This window comes from Octodon degus, unplaced genomic scaffold, assembly GCF_000260255.1.
Source record: "Octodon degus isolate 3935 unplaced genomic scaffold, OctDeg1.0 scaffold00232, whole genome shotgun sequence".
Classification (NCBI taxonomy): Eukaryota; Metazoa; Chordata; class Mammalia; order Rodentia; family Octodontidae; genus Octodon; species Octodon degus.
Window position 1 is genome coordinate 742,509 of NW_004524808.1, and position 20,498 is coordinate 763,006.

At 37.7% G+C, this 20,498-nt stretch overlaps 1 protein-coding gene across 8 annotated transcripts in view; it reads left to right on the plus strand.

The window, feature by feature from the left end:
• Cask (calcium/calmodulin dependent serine protein kinase) overlaps positions 1-20,498 on the plus strand; it is a 514,903-nt gene that overhangs the window by 464,295 nt on the left and 30,110 nt on the right. For 2 of the 8 annotated variants that reach the window (XM_023705877.1, XM_004645572.2), the window contains exons 15-20: positions 3,841-3,919; positions 8,986-9,071; positions 11,078-11,146; positions 13,756-13,824; positions 15,295-15,330; positions 17,252-17,448. In XM_023705877.1, coding sequence (XP_023561645.1) covers positions 3,841-3,919; positions 8,986-9,071; positions 11,078-11,146; positions 13,756-13,824; positions 15,295-15,330; positions 17,252-17,448 — 536 coding nt within the window. The remainder of the gene's footprint in view (positions 1-3,840; positions 3,920-8,985; positions 9,072-11,077; positions 11,147-13,755; positions 13,825-15,294; positions 15,331-17,251; positions 17,449-20,498) is intronic. The other 6 variants (XM_004645575.2, XM_023705879.1, XM_023705878.1 and 3 more) reach the window with 3 other exon arrangements.

The following is a 20,498-nucleotide window of genomic DNA, read 5'->3' on the forward strand; positions in this document are numbered from 1 at the left end:
TTGACATTGTCATGTTTCCTAGCTCTTCTCCTTTCCCTCTCTTGATTAGTAAGTCCTGGAGATCCTGCTTTCCTTTTACTTGTATTATACTTTTCTATTTGTATTTCTTCTCTTGAGTTCTTATACTAGGGAAACTATATGATATTTACACATGTGTGTCTAGTTTATTTCACTTATGAGTATATCTTCAAGTGGCATCCACTTCTATATAAAGGCTTTGAGTTTATCATTCTTTATAACTGAGTAATACTCCGTTGTGTAAAAATACCACATCTTTTTAAATCATCATTCCTCAGGTGATGGGCATCTTGGTTGTTTCCAACATTTGGAAACATAATTCTTAAAAACTCATGAATGAAAGACAATTCAAGAGAAACATTAAATAGTATTTTGAAGTGAATCAAAATGAACCACCATATATCAGAATTTGCACCATGCTACTAAAATAGTAGAGATAAGTCTGTAACATGTAACATTAAATATATGTATTAAGAAAAAAGATATGTCTCAAATCAGTGTTCTTAGCTTCTACCTTAAAAAACTAGAACAAAAATAATTTAACCCAAAATGTGTAAAACAAATAATGAAGCTCAAAGTCAAAATCAATGAAATAAGGTTCAGCAAAATAGCTCAGTGGATTAAAGCACCTGCAAGCAGGCACAGGGGCCAGGGGTTCGATCCCCAAGCCTGCTGTGTGGACCCCACCCCTGGGGTGTGTGCTGAGATGGCAATTGAGACTGGACATGGTGGCACATGCCTGTAATCCCAGCTCTTGGGAGGCTGTATACAGGTGGATCACTACAAGTCTGATCTAGTAGTGAGATCCTGAACACCCTGTAGAACCTTCCCTAAAAGTACCAAAAAACAATGAAATAGACAAACAATAGCATATTAAGAAAACAAAAATACTTTTTCTTTAAGCAAATCACACCAATCAGGAAAAAAGATTGCACAATCAGAACAAGAAAAAGAAGACACAAATTAACAATATCAAGCATGAGAGATATGGCATTCTACAGTTATAAAAAAGAATACTAAGAAAATAAACACATTTATGCCAATAGATTCAACAATATAGCTGAAATAGGAAAATTCCATAGAAGACAGAAGCTACCAAAGCTCACTTAAGAAGGAATCAACTGACCATACACAGTGGCACATACCCATAATTGCAGCTACTCAGGAGCCTGAGGCAGGAGAATTGCAAGTTCATGGCCAACCTGGGTAACTTAGCAAGACCTTATCTCAAAAAAAAAAAAAAAAACAATTAAAGGCTGAGGCTATAACTCAGTGGTAGAAAGGTTGGCAATATGTTCAAGGCCCTGGATTCAATCCCCAGTAACCACCAAAGAAAAATAAGAAAAAATTAATTGCCTATTTAAAAATTGAGTTTCTATAAGAAAAAAAAACCTCACGGTGTGCATGGTGGCACACACCTGTAATCCCAGTGCTCAGGAGGTTGAGTGAGGCAAGAGGATCACCATCAGTTGGAGACCAGCTTGGGCCACATAATTTATGGCCAGCCCAAACTCTATAGCAAGACCCATATCAAAAAAGAAATTTTCCCCCCTCAGGAGCTGTAATATAGCTCAGTGGTAGAGATTTTGCCTAGCATGGATAAGGCCCTGGGTCCAGTCCCCAGCACTTACCACTAAAATGCCTTAAAGAAAACCACAAGCCTATTGCCAGTCATCTCTATACCATATACTGGTATATCAGAAGTATATATTAGGTATTATTTTCACAATAAGAAAAAAGAAAACCACAAGACAGGGTAGCATCACTGGCGAATTCTCCCAAACATATAGTAGAGAAATAATACCAATTCTACACAAAATATTTCTAAAACATTCAAAGAGAAGCAACTTTTTTCCCAGTTCATCGTATAAAGCTAGAATTACACTGATATTAAAACCAGACAGCAATTTTATAGGGAAAGAAAGCTGCAGGCGTAAATATAAAAGCAAAAATTCTAAAAAAAAAAATTGTAGCAAGTCCTTTCAAAGGCACATGGCAGAAAGATGGCAGTACAGATTTCTAAGAAGAGGAAATTTGTCACTGCCGGCATCTTCAAAGCTGAACTGAATGAGTTCCTCACTAGAGAGCTGAATGAAGATGGCTATTCTGGCGCTGAAGTCAGAATTATACCCACCAGGACAGAAATCATTATTTTAGCCATCGGGACATAGAATGTTCTTGGTGAGAAGGGCTGGAGGATCCACGAGTTGACTGCTGTCGTTCAGAAGAGCTTTGGCCTCCCTGAGGGCAGCATAGAGCTTTATGCTGAAGAGGTGGCAATGAAAGGTCTCTGTGCCATTGCCCGGGTGGAATCTCTGCGTGATGAACTCCTAGGGGGGCTTGCTGTGCAGAGGACTGCTAGGTGTGCTGTGGTTCATCATGGAGAGTGGAGCCAAGGGCCATGAGGTCGCGGTGTCTGGGAAACTGCAGACAGAGGGCTAAGTCCACGAAGTTGTGGATGGCCTGGTGATCCACAGTGGGGACCCTGTCAGCTACTATGTTGACACTGCCATGCACCACATGCTGCTCAGACAGGGTGTGCTGGGTATCAAAGTAAAAATCATGCTGCCCTGGCATCCAGTGGTAAGATTGGCCCCAAGAAGCCTCTTCCTCACCATGTAAGCATTGTGGAACCCAGAGATGAGATTCTGCCCCCCACTCCCATGTCAGAGCAGAAGCGTGGGACACCAGAGCCGCCTGCCATGTCCCAGCCAGTCCCTACCACATAACAGGGTGTTCCTGGCAGCAGTATCTCAAAATGGAGGTTGCTGTGTGGAGACATTTAATAAATCTTGCACAAAAAAAAAATTGCAGCAAAGCAAATTGACAAAATTCTAAAATTTTGATAGATGCCCACTTCAGCAGCACATACTAAAATATAAATGATGCAGAAAATTATTATCATAGGCTCTGCATAAGGTTCAGACAAAAAGCATGAATGTGTTGCAGCCAACTGGGGATTAATCCAAGAATATAGCCTTACTTATAACAGTCAAAACCTGGGAGCAATGCATGGAATACTACTATTCAGCAAGAACAAAGAGTGAACAGCTGATACAGGCAGCAGTACGCTGGACTCTCAGAATCCTAGCACTGAGCAAAAGAAAGCAACAATGAGGAGCACATTCTATCAGGAAACAGTGCAGGCTAATCAGAAGCCAGCCAAAGCCCATCCATGGTGGCTTGGGGAGAAGGACAGGAAAGTCTGGAATGAGAGTAGATCACCAACAGGCATAAGCAAATGGTTGAAGGTGAGCCATACAACCACTATCCTGATCACAGTGATATATGTGTGTCAATCATGCAACAATAAAAAAGTTAAAAAGTAGGTAGCAACATGAAAAAATAAAAGAGCATAGGGGGCCGGGGAGATGGCTCAGTGGAATAAGCGCTTCCCTGGCAAGTGCAAGGGCCTGAGTTCAATCCCCGGCTCCACCAAAATAAATAAATAAATAAGGGGATATATTAAATAAATAAATAAATAAATAAGCATAGAAAATAATCCTATCAAGATTAAAAAGCACTATAGGGGCCAGGGAGATGGCTCAGTGGAATAAGTGCTTCCCTGGCAAGCACACGGTTCTGAGTTCAATCCCCGGTTCTGCCAAAAAAAAAGCACTATATAAAATGTGTACACACTATTATTGTGGCAATCAAAATGCTAAAAATAATATTTTTGTCATGGAACAATTTTTTGTATGTGGAGTAGTAGAGAGTTCATCTGTCATGGTCTCCTAACTCTTGTAATTAAAATTACAGCAAAATCACAAATATATAAAGCACTCTTTCATAGTAATTCTTTCACTGAATTTTTTTCTACAGGGAATCACATTAAAAATGAATGAGCTAAATCACTGTATCGTCGCAAGAATTATGCATGGAGGCATGATTCACAGGCAAGGTAAGTTCCACCTGAAGTTCTTAGCTGTCTGTCTATAGTCCAGCAAAGAAAGTATTTTTACGATCCATATAAAAGATTTGCTCCAGTTGCTTTTGGGTTTCACTCACTGTTACCTTCATCAGTCTTGCCTGCATGTACAGCAGCCTGCAGAGAAGAGAGGGTATATGAGAGCTCTTGGCCTGGATCACAGAGAGCAACACATTAGAGGCCATGAGAGGCAAAGCAGAGTATCACATAGGGCCCCAGGATGTAGGGGAGACTTCTATGTCCAAGCAAGCTTTGCACTCCTACTAGTTTTTAAAATATTATATCAGAATGCTTCTTCATAGTATTCTCTTCCTTTTTCTTTTCTGCCACTTCTGTCATTATGGTCCCTGGTTCATTCTCAATATGTCTTATTTATGTCATTTTTTTTTCTCTTGATCAGCCTTGCTGTAGGTTTGTTTAAAATGTACTTGAAAGCTGGCCATGTTGATACACACCTGAAATCTCAGCAGTCTGCAAGACTGAGTCAAAAGTGGCCCAAGGTCAAGCACAGTCTGGGCAACTCAGTAACTTAGCAAGGCTGTCTCAAGTGAGGGTGAGGGGGGACAGACACAGACAGAGATTGGCTGGAGATGGCAGCTCAGCACAAAGGCCCTGAGATCAATCCTTAGGATGGTCTGGGAGGTTCTACTTTGGGTTTTATTTTCTATTTCATTGTTTTATGACCTAATTTTTGTTACCTCCTTCTTCTCACTCTCTACTGGTTTTGGCTAACTTTTTATTTATTTATTTATTTATTTATTTTTTTTTTTTTTGGCGTTACTGGGGATTGAATTCAGGACCTTATGCTTGCCAGGCAAGCACTTATTCTACCGAGCTATCTCCCTGGGCCAGATTTTGGCTAGCTTTTAAAATTAGATATGTACTTCATTTATTTCTCATCTTACTTTGTGTCTAATATAGGAATTTAACTGGAAATTTCTTAAGTGCTGTTTTATCTGTAACCCACCAGCTTTGATAGGCAGCATTTTTATTGTAATTTACTTCACACATTTATACATTTCTGTTGCAAAACTTTTCAGTGACTCAGAAGTTTTTTAGAAGTGTTTTTGTATGAAGCATTCTATATACATTTTTGTGATTTATTTCTAATTTAATTGCATTGTGGTCAGAAAATGTGGCCTGTATAACACCATTTCTTTGAGGTTTGTTGAGACTTGCTTTATGCCTTTAGCACTTCAGTCATTTTTATAAGTGGTTCATAAGTGTAATTAAAAGGAATGTCTATGTTTTAGTTGTTGCATGTGGAGTTCCCAACATGAATGGCTTGGCATTGTTCATGTTCGTGTTCAAACCCTCTATATCTTAATTCATTTTTTGTCTGCTTGACCTATTGATAATTGCTAAAATATGCCATTGTTATGGTAAATTATATATATAATAATAAAATAAATTATAAATCTATTTAATTATAAATTATCATAATTATAAATTATAATAATTTTACATGTATATATATTGCCCTACATATTTGAAGCTATGCTATTAGGTGTACCGTAAGAATGACTAATGACAACTTTTATCCTTGATGTTTTCTATGTGAAACATTTTATCTAGCATTAATGTTATTCCAGCCTTATTTCAGTATTTACTAGCATGTCTTTTTCCATCCTTTCTAGTTATTCTGTGCCTATGTGTTTTGGTGTATTTCTTTCATACATTTCTAAAGTTGAGTTTTTTGGTTCTTTAACACTCTCTAGTGACCTCTATCTTTTGATAAGTTAGTCCACCAGGGTTTATTGTGATGATTTCTATCATCTTGCTTTTTTATTTATACTTATTCCCCTGTCTGTAGGGTAAGGAGGGTACTAGAGGTTTGAACCTAGGACTTTCATACTGAACAACATCCACAACTTTTTATGTATGTATGTGAATCATGGTCTCACTAAGTCAGTTATCCAGGTTGGCTTGAATTTGTGATCCTCCTGCCTCAGCCTCATATAGTGCTGGGATTATAGACCTGTACCTTGTTCAATATTTTTGTTTCATTTTATAGTGCCTCCCACTGGTAGTTTAGAATTTCAGCACCCTGCTTCTATCCTTTTGGTACTTCCCTTCAAATTTTATTATGCATGTTTAACTTTCTATATACTAAAGTTAAACAGTAAACTAATCCCATTTCTAAACAATACAAAGACATTGGAATCCTAAATTTGATCACATTATGTCTTTACTTATTTTATTGCCCCATGTTCTAGCTCTGATCTGCTTTCAATCTATAAATTTAAGCCAGCCCTGTAATTCCAGCTACTCAAGAGGCTAAAGCAGAAGGATCACATGTTTCTAGCCAGCCTGGGACAATTTAGCAGGACCCTGCCTCAATTTTTTTAAGAAAGGAACTGGTATATGTGATAGAGTACTTGCCTAGCAGCAGAGAGCCCCTGGGCTCAATAACCAATATTGCCAAAAAAAAAAAACTATTATGTTTAAATTACTATTAAAACATAAGGCCATTTTCATTTAGGTTTTTCTAAATCTTTATGATTTTACTTACTCATCATTCCTTCCTGAATCTCAGAGCCTTCTTTGGGGAGTACTGATACTGAAAACTCAGATGGTCCTATAATTGTCCTTGCTCTGTAGATAATCTGTCCTTTCTCAGTGAATGTTTTAAAATCCTTTGATATCCTGTACTTTCTTTGTCTTACTAGGGATTTTTAAAAATTTATCCTCTTTGAGATACTGCTTCAAGAAAACCTGCAACTATCATTCTTTCAAACATGGTCTGGGGGCCGGGGAGATGGCTCAGTGGAATAAGTGCTTCCCTGGCAAGCACAAGGGCCTGAGTTCAATCCCCGGTTCCACAAAAAAAAAAAAACATGGTCTGTTCTCTCTTTTTGAACTCCAGTAGATGTGTGTGAGACATTCTTCCTATATCTCTTAACCTCTTTTTCAGATATCCTTTATTGCTTCCTCCCTATTTTCCTTAGGTTTATTATTTCTTGGTTCTACCTTCTAGATAACTGTTTGGTTAGCATATCTTCCAGCCTGCTAAAACTCTCTCCAGGCATATCGTAACTCCTGTTTAACTCATCCATTCAGTATCTTATATCAATGTTTATATTTTTGTTTTATTTTCTTTATTTTTAATATATTTGGTACAGGGTCTCATTACACAACTTGGACTCATAGTGATCCTCCTGTTTTCAGTGCCCCCAGTGCTGGGATTACAGGCATGCACCACCACACCTGGTCTTGGTTGCCAGTTCAGCATGCCCGGGTGCAGGGCCAGTGTAGCATGTGGTACCAGGGTTCAAACCCTGGTCCTTAAGCTTGCCTAAGCAGGTGCTTAGTCTACTGAGCTATCTTGCTGGCTGTTATATTTTTGTTTTAATGTACTAGTCATTTTTTACTTTTGTTTTCATGTTTGTCTACTCATACCTGGTAGTCTCTTAATGAATACTTATCCTTGCAATTGAGTCCTATATTTTTTCTTAGTATTTAATATTCTATATCCGATCATTGCATTATCTCTTGTCCTTAAGGGTCTAAATCTGTGCTGTTTCTGATAACTCTCACACCATGCAGCTTGCCTAATTATATTTCTGGTGAGCTTTGATTGAGAACTCCTGATTGTTCTAATCAGTGAAAGTCCTACAGGCCTAAACTGAGAGTGCTTGCCCCTCAAAGAGAGTTTGTTCCTTGTTCTGCCAGTAGCCATGTAATGCTGCTGATCTGAGTTTGCTTCCCTACAGAATCCTAGGGGTAGCTTCTTTGACTTCTGTTGGCCCAAGGCTCAGAATCCAACTATCAGGCGTTGCTGCTGTGCCCACCACTCTACATCCAGCTCAGAGGGGGTACTATGTGAAAAGCACAGTGGGGATGAAAATAAGAAGGGTTCTTAGAGACCTGTACTCTTTTTATGGGACCACAACTCTTGAATAAGTTTGCCCTGAGTGGAATGTAATTGTGAGGATGTTGTTGAGTGCCCAGTCAGCCTTGTTAGAAGCAAAAGTCACCCATTATGACAACACAGTGAAATCGTCACCTGTGTACCTATAGCCTACCTATAGTTATTGTTAATTCACAACCACATTATGTCCTTCTGTATTTTCCATACTACTCACCATCCTGGATTTTTCTTAAACATTCTCAGGCATATTATCATTTAATTATACCCATCAGGGCCAGAGATAGAGCTCAACAGCACAGTGCCTGCCTTTCAAGCACAAAATCTTGAGTTCAATTCCTGACACCTATCTGAGTATGTAATGCTGAAAGATACTGTTAGCTTTTCATAAAGAAGTCAGGGGGCCGGGGAGATGGCTCAGTAGAATAAGCGCTTGCCTGGCAAGCACAAGGGCCTGAGTTCAATCCCCGGTACTGCCACAAAAAAAAAGAAGTCAGATCAGTATGTAATATATGCACAACTTAAAAATAAGGAAGCAAAATGTTAAATAACACTGAATATTGACTCACAGTCACTTTTCTAGTTGAAATAGTGCATGATACTGAAATGGCTGTCAAACTATTATTAAATTGTGTTTAATGTAAGTTTAGTGTTCTATAGATATCATCATGTCACAGTTCTTTCAGGTTTGGCAATGTCTTATGTTTGATAGATAGTAATAGCAGCACACGTAGTGCTGTGTGCCAAGAACAGTTCTAAGAGATATTAGATTCATATTGTCCTACGAGGTGGGTACTATTTTCATCTGCATTTTACAAAAGTAAAAACTCAGTCATGGAGAGCTACAGTAATTGATCCAAGACTTTAAAGCTAGTAAATGAAGAAGCTGGGACTTAAACCCATATAGTCAGGATCCAGAAGTCATATTTTCAAACCTGTATCCAAACTGCCTCTGTCAGAAAAATAAAGAAACATCTGCCTTCCATAAGTAGATATATCTGTTTTGGGGTGAGTGCACGTGAGTGAAATAATTCTGCTGCAGACAAACTTGTATCTGTTTCTGAAATGTTGTCCTTAAACTAAATTTTTTTAATTGCATTGCTGCCTTTGGATTTTATTACTATAAAGCATGTATCATTTCATGTTCATAAATTTGTGTGTAATTCCTTAGGCACACTTCATGTTGGTGATGAAATTCGAGAAATCAATGGCATCAGTGTAGCCAACCAGACCGTGGAACAGCTGCAAAAAATGCTTGTAAGGACATGAGTGCTTTTCCATTTTTCTGAGAGTAACTTTCATTCACTTGTTCTTTTAATTTATAAATATCAGGCATTTGTTCATAAGGCATTTTTCATACCATTATTTATATGAATTTGAAGTTATCCAACATTTATAAAAATTGGCAACTAGGAAAATTTTTTTCTATACCTTTTGAACTCATTTTTATGAGTTTTTAAATTTTTTACTACTATATGTGTGATACATAATGAATATATTTGTTGTGGAGTATGGGTACATATACATATCATTTCTTGACCCTTTTTATGCCCTCTTCCCTCCCTCCTGTCTCCTGCCATCCCCAAGTCCCCTCCCATCTCCACAAAAGCTATCTCCCTATTTTCTGTTATCTTTTATTTTTCTCTTCCAATTATTTCTATTTTGAGCTTCTCATATAAGAGGAATCATGTGATATTTAACCTTCTGTGTCTGATTTCACTTAGCATTATGGCCTCAAGATGCATTTATAGGAAAATGTTTAAATGCAGCAGAGTTTGGAAACATTTTGCCTGCCTTTAGTGATGTAGACTCTTAATACTCTCCTTTTACCTTTTAACTGTCCCTTAACAAGATGTTTCAGAAAAACCTTCCCAATAAGTGTATGCATGTGAGCTACTTTCTCACCAAACCTCAGCTGTCTTCACATCAGCAATGTTAGAAATCGCTTTCCTATTTAGCTGAGTCATCACGAGCTGTAGTGGAGTTCTCTGTAGCACAGATGGGAGGCCAGTCACTGAAGGCCAAGCCATGATTTGACTGTGTATATCCAAAGTCTGTGTTCATATTAGGCTTTGGACTTTTTTAAGAAACAGAATGGCAACCTCATCAGACCCAAAAGCTACAACTCTTGTTGCATAGGTCCTGCTTTACCTTGGTCTTAACCATCCAGCAGAAAAGTATAAAAACGAAATATAAGAAGTAAAGCCATGGTGTTATGTTGAGCTGTAGGGGACTCAAGTCAACAGTTCCAGTCAAGCGGAAGACCCAGTACTATTATGGACTACTGGACTCTTTTAGAATATTTTGCTGAGTTTACACACCTATAATATTCAAATAACAGAACTTAACAAAAAAAGGGGATACAGACGAATGTCCATTTTGTATCTGTGTATGCAAAGTGGTTAAGATAGATATATAGTTACATTCTCTTACTGAATAGAGGGATTTGTTCTAATGGTGTTTGTAAATAGGATATCATGTCCTCATCTTGTATAGCAATTAACCACTAGGAAGAATGCATGAAATGTGTTAATTATTGAAACTGTCCTACCAATTTGGTTTGAAACTGTCTCATTGCTATTTGTTTCTCAATAAAATTATGGAAAAATGGGGCCGGGGAGATGGCTCAGTGGAATAAGCACTTCCCTGACAAGCGCAAGGGCCTGAATTCAGTCCCCAGTTCAGAAAAAAAAAATTATGGGAAAAAAAAGAAAGAAACAGAATGGCAGGGCCTTGCCTGTGTTCATCATCATAGTGAATAGAGGGAGATATTTTGAACCTCTGGTCCCTCTTCTCACTGTGGTGTAGCAGCTTCCCATGTGATGAATAGCTATTAAATATGAAGTAAGCACAGTAGCATTACTGTAATAAGAAATGAAACCAAAATTAATAAAGTAAAAAGCAAACTTTATGGAGTACACCACCACAGAGGAACATATTAAATGGGATCATTATGTAATTGCTTAGTCTATGGTCTGGTTCAATTTACAGTCACTTGTGAAAAGCAGGTCACTTAAGTGTCTTGTCCTCATGTCTATGAAAAGGTAACCAGCAAAGATCTCTGCTCCCATAGCTAGACACAGAGCAATAAGCATTGGCTTAGCTGGGCTTTCCCAGAAGCTTCTGTTCATGTGAGCCGTTCCTAGTTTAGGGCTGTGTGACATCAGGTGGCTTACACTGATTTCCTTCACATGTTTGAGTAGTTTCTTATGGTTTCATGTGCAACATTTGTTTGTAAGAAGATGCTTTTTCTCCCCCTCCAGAGGGAAATGCGGGGAAGTATTACCTTCAAGATCGTGCCAAGCTACCGCACCCAGTCTTCATCCTGTGAGGTAATGACTCTAACAAGCCACCCCTACCTCCTCTGAGTTCCTAACTAACTGTCTGCTGATGGCTGAATGTTTTTGCTTTCTGGGAAATTGTTTCTGCCTGTGCTGTTAGATCACTGCACACCAATTTTACAACAAAGATAACGGAACAGAGGAGGTCCCTTCCACCTATCCAGTCCTGCTTCCATGCAGATCTCCTCAGCTCCTAAACTTCTTGCAGGCTAAAATGTAAGCCTAATATAGAAAAGCTACAAAGGATGATATAAGGCTTCATAAACACAAACGGTAGTCTCTAAGGAAAAAATAAAGATCAGAATTTCCAGGAAGTACATTCACTTCCCTTGTTAAGAAATCATATAGACAGTTCTTCTTTCCAAGAATCTGAGAAGTGATCTCTTTCTTTTGAGGTAGAGTTGTTCAAATCATGATAACAGGTTTCAAGGATGGATGTTAAATTCTTGATGCACTGATGACTGACTTTTCTACAGGGATATAGGGTCTTACAACATTTTGGAAAATTGTTTATATTGGGAATGTTAAGCGATTTGTAAACAAGTAAGTTTTCTAGAGTAGCACAATCCCAAAGTTTCTTTCTTAAAATATTTTTTAAATAGTTTTTTCTATAGAAATTGTACCTCTCCCATTCATCTTTATGTTAACTATTAAATGACATTAGAAATCTATTTTATATTTGAATATATAAACTGGCATAAACAGTGTCATTCTTTAGACAGCACATGCAGCTTAAGTGTTATTTGTTGAGGCTTATTCTTTCATATTCATCTTCCAAGTACAGCTATATCAATATGAAGTCTACATTTTCTAAAGTTAATTCTTAAGATTGGCAGAGGACTTACTGGATTTGTACTTAGGAGAATTTGAGAGACAAATTAGTGAAAATTTCACAAGAAAAAAATGCAGAGGCTTTTTTTCTAATCCTCTGCAATCAGAATTTGTAGTTTTGTAGAGTACATCTGTAGTGATCCCTGACAATCAGGATATCCTTTATGTCAGGGCTGGAGCTCCTCTTGGTGGCTTCTTATGGAACTTCAATTAATAAAGTGAAGTGAAAATGCAAAATTGTTTTTGCTCCAGTATTCAGAGTATTAAAATATGTTACCTAGAGTATAGACCTTGCCAAGAAGAAAGGATATCCTGTGTACATTTATGCAAATAATTTTAATATTCTAAAATCACAGGTATTCCTCATAACATTTCTCGTCTGTTGAAGACATTTACTAAGTACAGCTGAGTTTTGTTTTTTTCCTAAGCAGAAGATATTGTTAGTTATTAACACAAATTTCTATTATGTTCCTTCAAGTGGTTGAACTAGTTTGTGAGTAGAACCAGGATTATACATGGATATTCTATGCTCTTGAGTAAAAACCCCCTTCTTACCTTCTTCACCTTTTAATAGTAGAAAAGATAATGATGCTCCCCTTGCAGCCCCACATGCAGGCCTTTTGACTCTCCTTTACTCAGGAGTAAAGGAAGCTGTTGAAGCTGTTGGACTTGGCTGGACTCTTCCAAGCCAGAGCCAGACTTCCCAAGGAGAGGCTCTCTGGTCACCTGCTTCTCTCTGCATCCCTAGTAAAAGAGTGCAGCTGCTTCCTACCCAGGCCCTCATAACTTGAGTCTTTGAGGTGGCCCCTGCTTCAGTCTGCTCACTAACATTTGAGAATGTTCCTCCAGAGGATCCCATTTCCTTTATGGCTAGCAAGTTCTAGAAGTTTTCTTTGAATCTTCTGGGTGGGGGAATGTCTTCTGAACACAAATGCATACTTCACAGACTTAAAAGAACTCTACTATACCAAAAATTAATAAATACTCATTTTCTTCCTCTCCTTGTTCTTATCATTTAAGTTGATTTGGACACTAAGGCAGTAGACCCTGGAAAGGAGTTTGAGTGTATTGAATAGCAGAGAGCGGATAATCAAGAAGTGTGGCTATAGGCAAAGCAGTTGTGGCTCCTGGGACTTTGGCCAGAGGTGTTACTTTGTTATTGGCTCAAGAATATTGTTTTAATCCATCCACTAAAGTGACAGAAAGAAAAAAGAGTTCTCATGTGTATATGCATCTTTTACTCTCACTAGTAATATTTATCATAGAAAGATCTAAGTTGATTACAACATGTCAAAACTTTCTCTTAGGTTTGTTTCTTTTCAAATTGAGTTATTTAGTAATTCTTGACACTGAGGTACTCAAAATTATTAACTACTTTTCAGTCATAATTTTTAATTTAAAAATTAGGCAGTTGGAATCTTCAGCACAATGATTTAATAGTAATACTTGTCATCTTATGATATTTGATAGAGTTTTAATATAACATAACTCTTCTGGGTTCCCTCAAAAGCAAGCAAAAGTCATAGAATGTGGGAGACAGGAAACAAATGACTAATGACAATGCAGTTATCACTTACAGTATTTGAGCCTTCAAACTGCATACTTTTTTTCAGACTTCTGTGAACTCACGCAAGTAAGTCAGTATGACACCTTTATAGTTCAAACCTCAAAGGGAATGGTTGTCAGATTGTGGTTGTAACTGTTGATGTAAATATCTCTGTGTTTCTGTTCTGGTGTTCTGTGTTAATGAACCTTGTGTCTTATTTCAGAGAGATTCCCCCTCCACTTCCAGACAGTCCCCTGCTAATGGTCATAGCAGCACTAACAATTCTGTTTCGGTAAGAACTCTAGCTCCACACGACAAAGTGTGACAATTTTGTTGGTGCTCACCTGCCATGAGTGTTCTAGTTACATGTGTTCAGTGAAAATAATTGTCTTCTGCAGATATACAATGCTACTACAGCTACAATATAGTTTACTCCTGGAAAAATCTTTTCCAACATGTCCTTATTCTTAAAAATCCCTTTAGTTATATTTGAACAAATGTAGTTTGAGACTGCTCTGGTCATTCAAAAAATAGCTCCATACCACCCCACCAGTATGGATAACTTTGCTCAGACCTACCCAAAGGTGATAAATGGAAATTTGTTTTGAAGTTTCTAAAAAATTTTTTTAAATTAGCTAACAGATAAAGAAATGGAATGACTTTGCAGGGTAGGCATTTGGGTATTCTCGGGCTTTGTAGTTTTCCATCCTGAGGGATATCAGCAACATGTTTTAGTTTCCGCTATCTAAGTTTACGAATTGGTGTGCCCTCTGTTATTGTGGTACGTGCACATATTTTCGTGAATTTTAAGCCTTGCCTGGATGTGAAAAGCAAAGGAACTGGCTTCACACTGCACTTAAGCCACGCTGTTATCACATCTTTAACACAAAGTACTTTATATTTGACTCAAACTTGAAAATTTTCCATTTTTTCACAACTCTCCATTTTGGCACATAGAAAAATTGGTCTTTTAATTTACTTAAACAAATGCAAGCACTTACAAGTGTAGGTTTGCAATCTTTGGGGGTAACTAAATCTTCTCTAAGTTGCTGATGCTTCTAATGCTCAGTTGAAATTATGGAGAGTTCTAAGAATTCAGCAGTATTGCTTTTTTCCTGACTTTAATTTGCCCTGTGAAAATGTATCCGTTTTATTCATAATTGTACCTTTTTAAAAATCATATCAAATGGAATGACATTCTAAGTTTATTGGTAAGAGAAATTCTGTGTAAGTACCACGCGCTAATGAATTGCGCCACTGGAGCTCCAGTAAGAGAAATTGTGGAGGAAAATTGTCAGTGACCTTATTTCCAATTTTAAACTAGGCTACCAAAGGAATGCATTTACAACAGTTATCGTGCAATACTTTTAAGATAATAGAGATCCCCAGGACATTGATTTTGTCCAAATCTAAATGGTTGGAGTGATTCAGTTGAAAAGGGCAACAGTTCTTTTTAGTTTGGGTTGTTTTTAAATAGGCTGTTTCACTCACAGTGGCTTTTGTGTTGAAGATGCTGAGTTGTTTCTTAAGAACACATTTTCTCTCTGCTTCAACTTACCTGCTTTCTTCAGCTTGCTGCTAAATGGCCTGGGTTTGATTTTTTTTTGATAACTCAACATTTCTGAGAAATGAAATAATGTATATGATCTCTTTACAACTTAAATCTAGCTCATTTTTAACCATAATGTAACAACACACAAATTACCTTGTGCTCTTGATAAGTAAATGAAAATTTTTCTCCTGGGTTGGCTTTATTCTACAGGACTTGCCATCAACTACCCAACCAAAAGGACGACAGGTGAATAGATATCCTCTCTAGAAACTTCTCTAAACTGAGCTGCTAATAGCCAATCCTTTATTAACCCTTTCCATCCCATAATGTTTGCATTTTGGACCATAACATTTGAGCGTTGAGAGCTTGTACCATTTCATTTTAACACATTACATATGACTAATTCTCTATAAAGATATTTTCTTCACATCTTCGTAGCTATGCTAGTTATTGTAATTTCAACCTGATAATTTTGTGTTGATGGTTAAGAATTCAACCTGTAAGGGTCTTATGGGCCTGCCTTTGGGCTGGAAAAGAATTTTAAAGATTAGAAAATTCACAGAACTCTAAAACTAAAGAAAAAGTGCATGCTAGCCAACATTTTTAAGCAGTTCTCTGAAGTGAAAGCTTTTTATTAAATTTGTATTTGCATCTCTATTTCTAAAAGCCATTTACAATGAAAAAATAAGAAAAGAAGTCATTTACAATGAAAAATAAAAAAGAACATAAATATCCTCACTTCATATCCTGATATGCCTATGTTAGTTCAGTAGAAAAAGTTAAGTGCTGCTTAATACTAGCAAGTCACTGAAATTACCAGCACTTTGAAGTATGGATTTTAGATGCAAATGCAAGGACTTGTTAATTTTATAGACTGGATTGCAAAAAGTAAACAAAAAAATTACACAATATTTCCAAAGCCTTCAGGTTGGTTTTACAGTGACTTAAACATTAATAATCAAATTTAATTTCAAGCAATAGAATTTTATAGGATTTTTTTCATAAAATGTATTTAAAATGATCATATCTTGAATTTAATAGCTGCATAAATTAGCACTATTTGGAATTCACCCACAATTTAGTCTTATGACTGCATTAACAATGTAACACTGAATATACAATCCCAAACTTTAAAGCATTTAGAAATCAAATAATTCATGAAATACTGCCATACTATTGAGTGCTAATCTGCTTCATAAGTAAATTTGCATATTATAAGACTCAGAAGTGGCTGGCCAGAGAGTTCAGCAAATTAAAGCACCTGCTTAGGCAGATACAGGGGCCAGAGGTCTGATCCCCGACATGCCATGCTGGCCCCACCCCCAGGACCGCTGAGATGAAGATTGAGACTGGGTGTGATGGTGCATGCCTATAATCCTAGCACTTGGGAGGCTGAAAACAGGAGAATCACTACGAGTCCAATCTGTGTAGTGAGACCCTGTAGGCCCTGTACTAAAATACACAAAAGAAACACTCAGAGCCTTGAACTATGCATATTTTGTGGCTCTGTGCTGCTTTTAAGTGGTACAATGGCTAAAATACAGTTCAAGTTCATTATTCTCTAAGGAGAGTAAACCACAATTATAAAGCCTAAATCTTTTTAAAGAAATAAAGCTTATTTTTTTAACTTCTTAAAAACTTGTATTGCATTTATCAGCAGTTTGTACACACCCTGCCAGCTGATATATATGCACTGTACAGCAGGATAACAGCCCAAAGGTATTGCTAGTTTTATATAACAGGCTTTTTTAGAGCTGATACCTGCCCTGTCTGCCGGTCTGTGTGGCTTAAGCGTTGTCACATGGTCATGAAAGATTATCCATAACATCAGTATAACCAATAAAAATTTAAAAGTTGTGAGCATATGCCTCTGTAATTACAGACCCATTCTGTTTTATCAAAAACAGAAATTAAGTCTTTATTTTTATTAAACAAATATTTTGATGGTTCTTTTCAAATAAGAACAGTGAAGTTTTATAACTACACATCAAAAGTAGCATATTATTTTAAGTGGTAGAGATTTCTTGTGTCGTATCTCCATGCATCATTTTGTTTTCATCATCTAGTGTCCTGTTTGTACCGTGTCAGTGCGCGGGTTTTAGAGTAGAGCTCACTGTTTTTCTTCACGTCACAATGGCCTCCTTTCTTACAAACTCTTGTTTTATAGATCTATGTAAGAGCACAATTTGAATATGATCCAGCCAAGGATGACCTCATCCCCTGCAAAGAAGCTGGCATTCGATTCAGAGTTGGTGACATCATCCAGATTATTAGTAAGGATGATCATAATTGGTGGCAGGGTAAACTGGAAAACTCCAAAAATGGAACTGCAGGTCTCATTCCTTCTCCTGAGCTCCAGGAATGGTATGTTTTTGTTGTTTAGTACTAGGGATGAAGTCCTGCCCAGCAGTTTTGAACTTGTTATCAGTTCATATTGCAGCACCTGTTTAGTATATTCCTTGCTTTGTTCACCCAATAAAATCTAAATGAGGCATCCCAAAATTCTCAATCCTCAACATCTATGGGTACTGTTAGAGTCAGATCTTCAGTTTATGTATAATGAAAGGCCTTTGAAGAGGTTGAATGACTAACAAACCTCAGGTCACATCAGCAGAGTCCTCCACTGCTACATGCTGTTGCAATTAATTTAAAAATGGCATTTTATACTTATACCATCCCCTTGTCCCTCTGTACACTTTCATGCCCATTCTGTCCCATCACCAGCAAAACTTGCTCAATGCCTTGATTTATTGCCACTCAGGGTACGTAAAAATAAAACCTGTTTCACTACTTAGAGAAAAGAGAACCAGAAGCTTTGTTCTTTACCTTGCCAGATTTTCTAAGTGTCTTTTATAGGCTGGAGGGGAGCTTGGTAGTAGAGCACTTGCCTAGAAAGAGCAAGACCTTAGATTCTGTCCCTAGCACTGCCAAAAGAGAGGAAGAAAGGGGAGGGGCGAGGAGGGGCAGAAAGAGGAGGAGGGGAGAGGAGGGGAGAGGAAAGGCAGGGAGGAAGACGAGGAAGAGAACAAATTCTTATTTTGTTAGAAAGTTTAAGCTCTAACAGGTAGCTGAAGTCAGACAGGGTTTCAGACCCTGTTTTTAACTCAGAAGAGGAGACACTGATCAGTACATGTTTTGGTAAAATATGTTTCTGCCTTTACTGTTACAATTTATTTATTTGTACTTTTTTAATGTTTATGGTATTACCTTTGTCAGTACTTGAGCAATAATTATCAGAATCTAATGTAGAAGAGACCAGAGACATTGACGTAGATAATTCAAATGGTATTTTCACTCATTTTTCTCACTAAGAGCTTTCTCAGTTAATCTCTTTTGCTGATCACCTCATTCAGCTCTCTCGTGTTTTCTAAAAATATTCTAAAATTGAGAATGTTGGGCCCTTGAGCATTGGAATGTCATCATTTTACATGTAAGGCGATGTGGGTCCAAACAGAAGCAGCAGCCTTCCATCTGGCATTGACTTTGACTTGAAGCTTCAATAAACTGCTTAACAGGAGGAAATGATTTCTAAGTTATTTTGATAATGATATTCTTGTGCTGTTACTGACATTTATGTTTTACAAAATGTTTTTGCTGGGCACAGTGGCACAGGCCTGTAATCCCATCACTCAGGAGGCTGAGGTAGGAGGATTACTGCAGGTTCAAGTCCAGTGAAGGATACAAAGTGAGTTCAAGGCCAGCCTGAACTATAGTGAGACCTTATCTCAAAAAACACCAAAAAAAAAAGATTTCTTTGAGTGTTGCTATATATTATGAGCACTTATTAAAAATAATTGTATGGGTTCTAGCCCTCTTTTCCCTAGTCAGGTCATCTACATAAATCATGTCCCACCAATATCTGAGTCCTATGGAGGGATCCTGAAGAAAAAGCAGATTTGTTTCTTCTTTTCCATGATGGTGTACTAGATTATTTGCCTCAATTTACCTGCTGAAAAAAAAGAAAACTGAAAAGTGCTGTAGATGGCCTCAACGTTGTTGAATAGCTGAAAAGCTAATGGGAACTCAATGACCAATTCTTTATAAACATCTCTGATCAGAGTGATAAGCAGAAAACTATGGTACCAAATTGCCCATTTTTCCAAGAGGGCATTTACTCTTACTAACAGTAGGAGTACTGAAGTTAAGATAAGACATAAAGCCTAACCAAAATGGACAGTCTCTCAGCAGCCCCTTTCCCATGCTATTTGGACTACAAAATGTAACACCGCCGAGGTGGAGCAAGCAGCTAAGCAGACCTCTCCTCGCCTTCAACCTATGGACTGGCGAGAAGGCTGCTTTGTCGCTGAACAGAGCAAAAGATGCAAATGAAAGGAGAACAAATGACTGTCCTGAATCCTAACATAAAGCTTTTCCAGGTCATGACCAGCAAGTTCAGGTCACCAGGCACCCAGGGAAATAGGCATGACAGTGCCAGAGACAAACACAGGCCCACTTTATTGGAATTAGGAGACAAACACTTTAGAAACAAGTTATTCCTGGTTTTAAAAAAATCAATAATAAGCTTGAAAAAACATCTTAAGGGAGCCAAAAAATTTTAAGTGATATATTTAAGAAAGAACAAAGGGAACTTCCAAAGGGAAAAATACAGTAATGAAGTTAAAATCTTAGTAGTCACACATCTACTAAACTGACTAAAAAGTTCGGGCAGTAGGTGAATAGATGAGCAGATCATGGTACATTCATACAATAGAATGCAACCCAGCACTAGAAAAGAATGAACTATTGATATCTCCAACAGTATGGGTGAAACCCAAACTCATTCTGTTGAATGGAAGAAGTCAGGCAATATAGAGGACATGCTCTGTGATTCCACTCATGAAATTTTGAGGAGTATAATCTATTGTATAGTGATAGCCATTGCCTAAGGGTGGAGATGGAGTGAAGAAGGGATTACACAGGGGCATGAGACAATTTCAGGGGTAATGAAAATTTAATCTGGGGACCGTGGAGATGGCTCAGTGGAATAAGCGCTTCCCTGGCAAGTACAAGGGTCTGAGTTCAATCCCCAGTTCCACCAAAAAAAGAAAAAAAATTATCTGGATTGTGGTAATGATTTCATAGCAAATGTATATGCATCAAAACTTATGAAACTGTTCACTTTAAATATGTTCATTTTGAAGAAAAACTGAACTCAATAAAGTTATTTAAAAAATACAGTATGGGAGGGCCTGGCCTTAGCTCAGTTGTTTAAGTGGCTGCTTCCACAAAGCTGTCAGCCTCAGGTTGCTGTAGTTCGATCCCCACAACACTCCAGCCAGCCAAACCACCCCGGAGGACAATCGGACAAAAAAAAAACAAGAACAACAAAAAACAACAACCACAACCACAGCAACAACAACAGGAAGCAAAAACCACGAGCAAGAAACAGTGGCAAAAGCCAGTAACATCAGGGT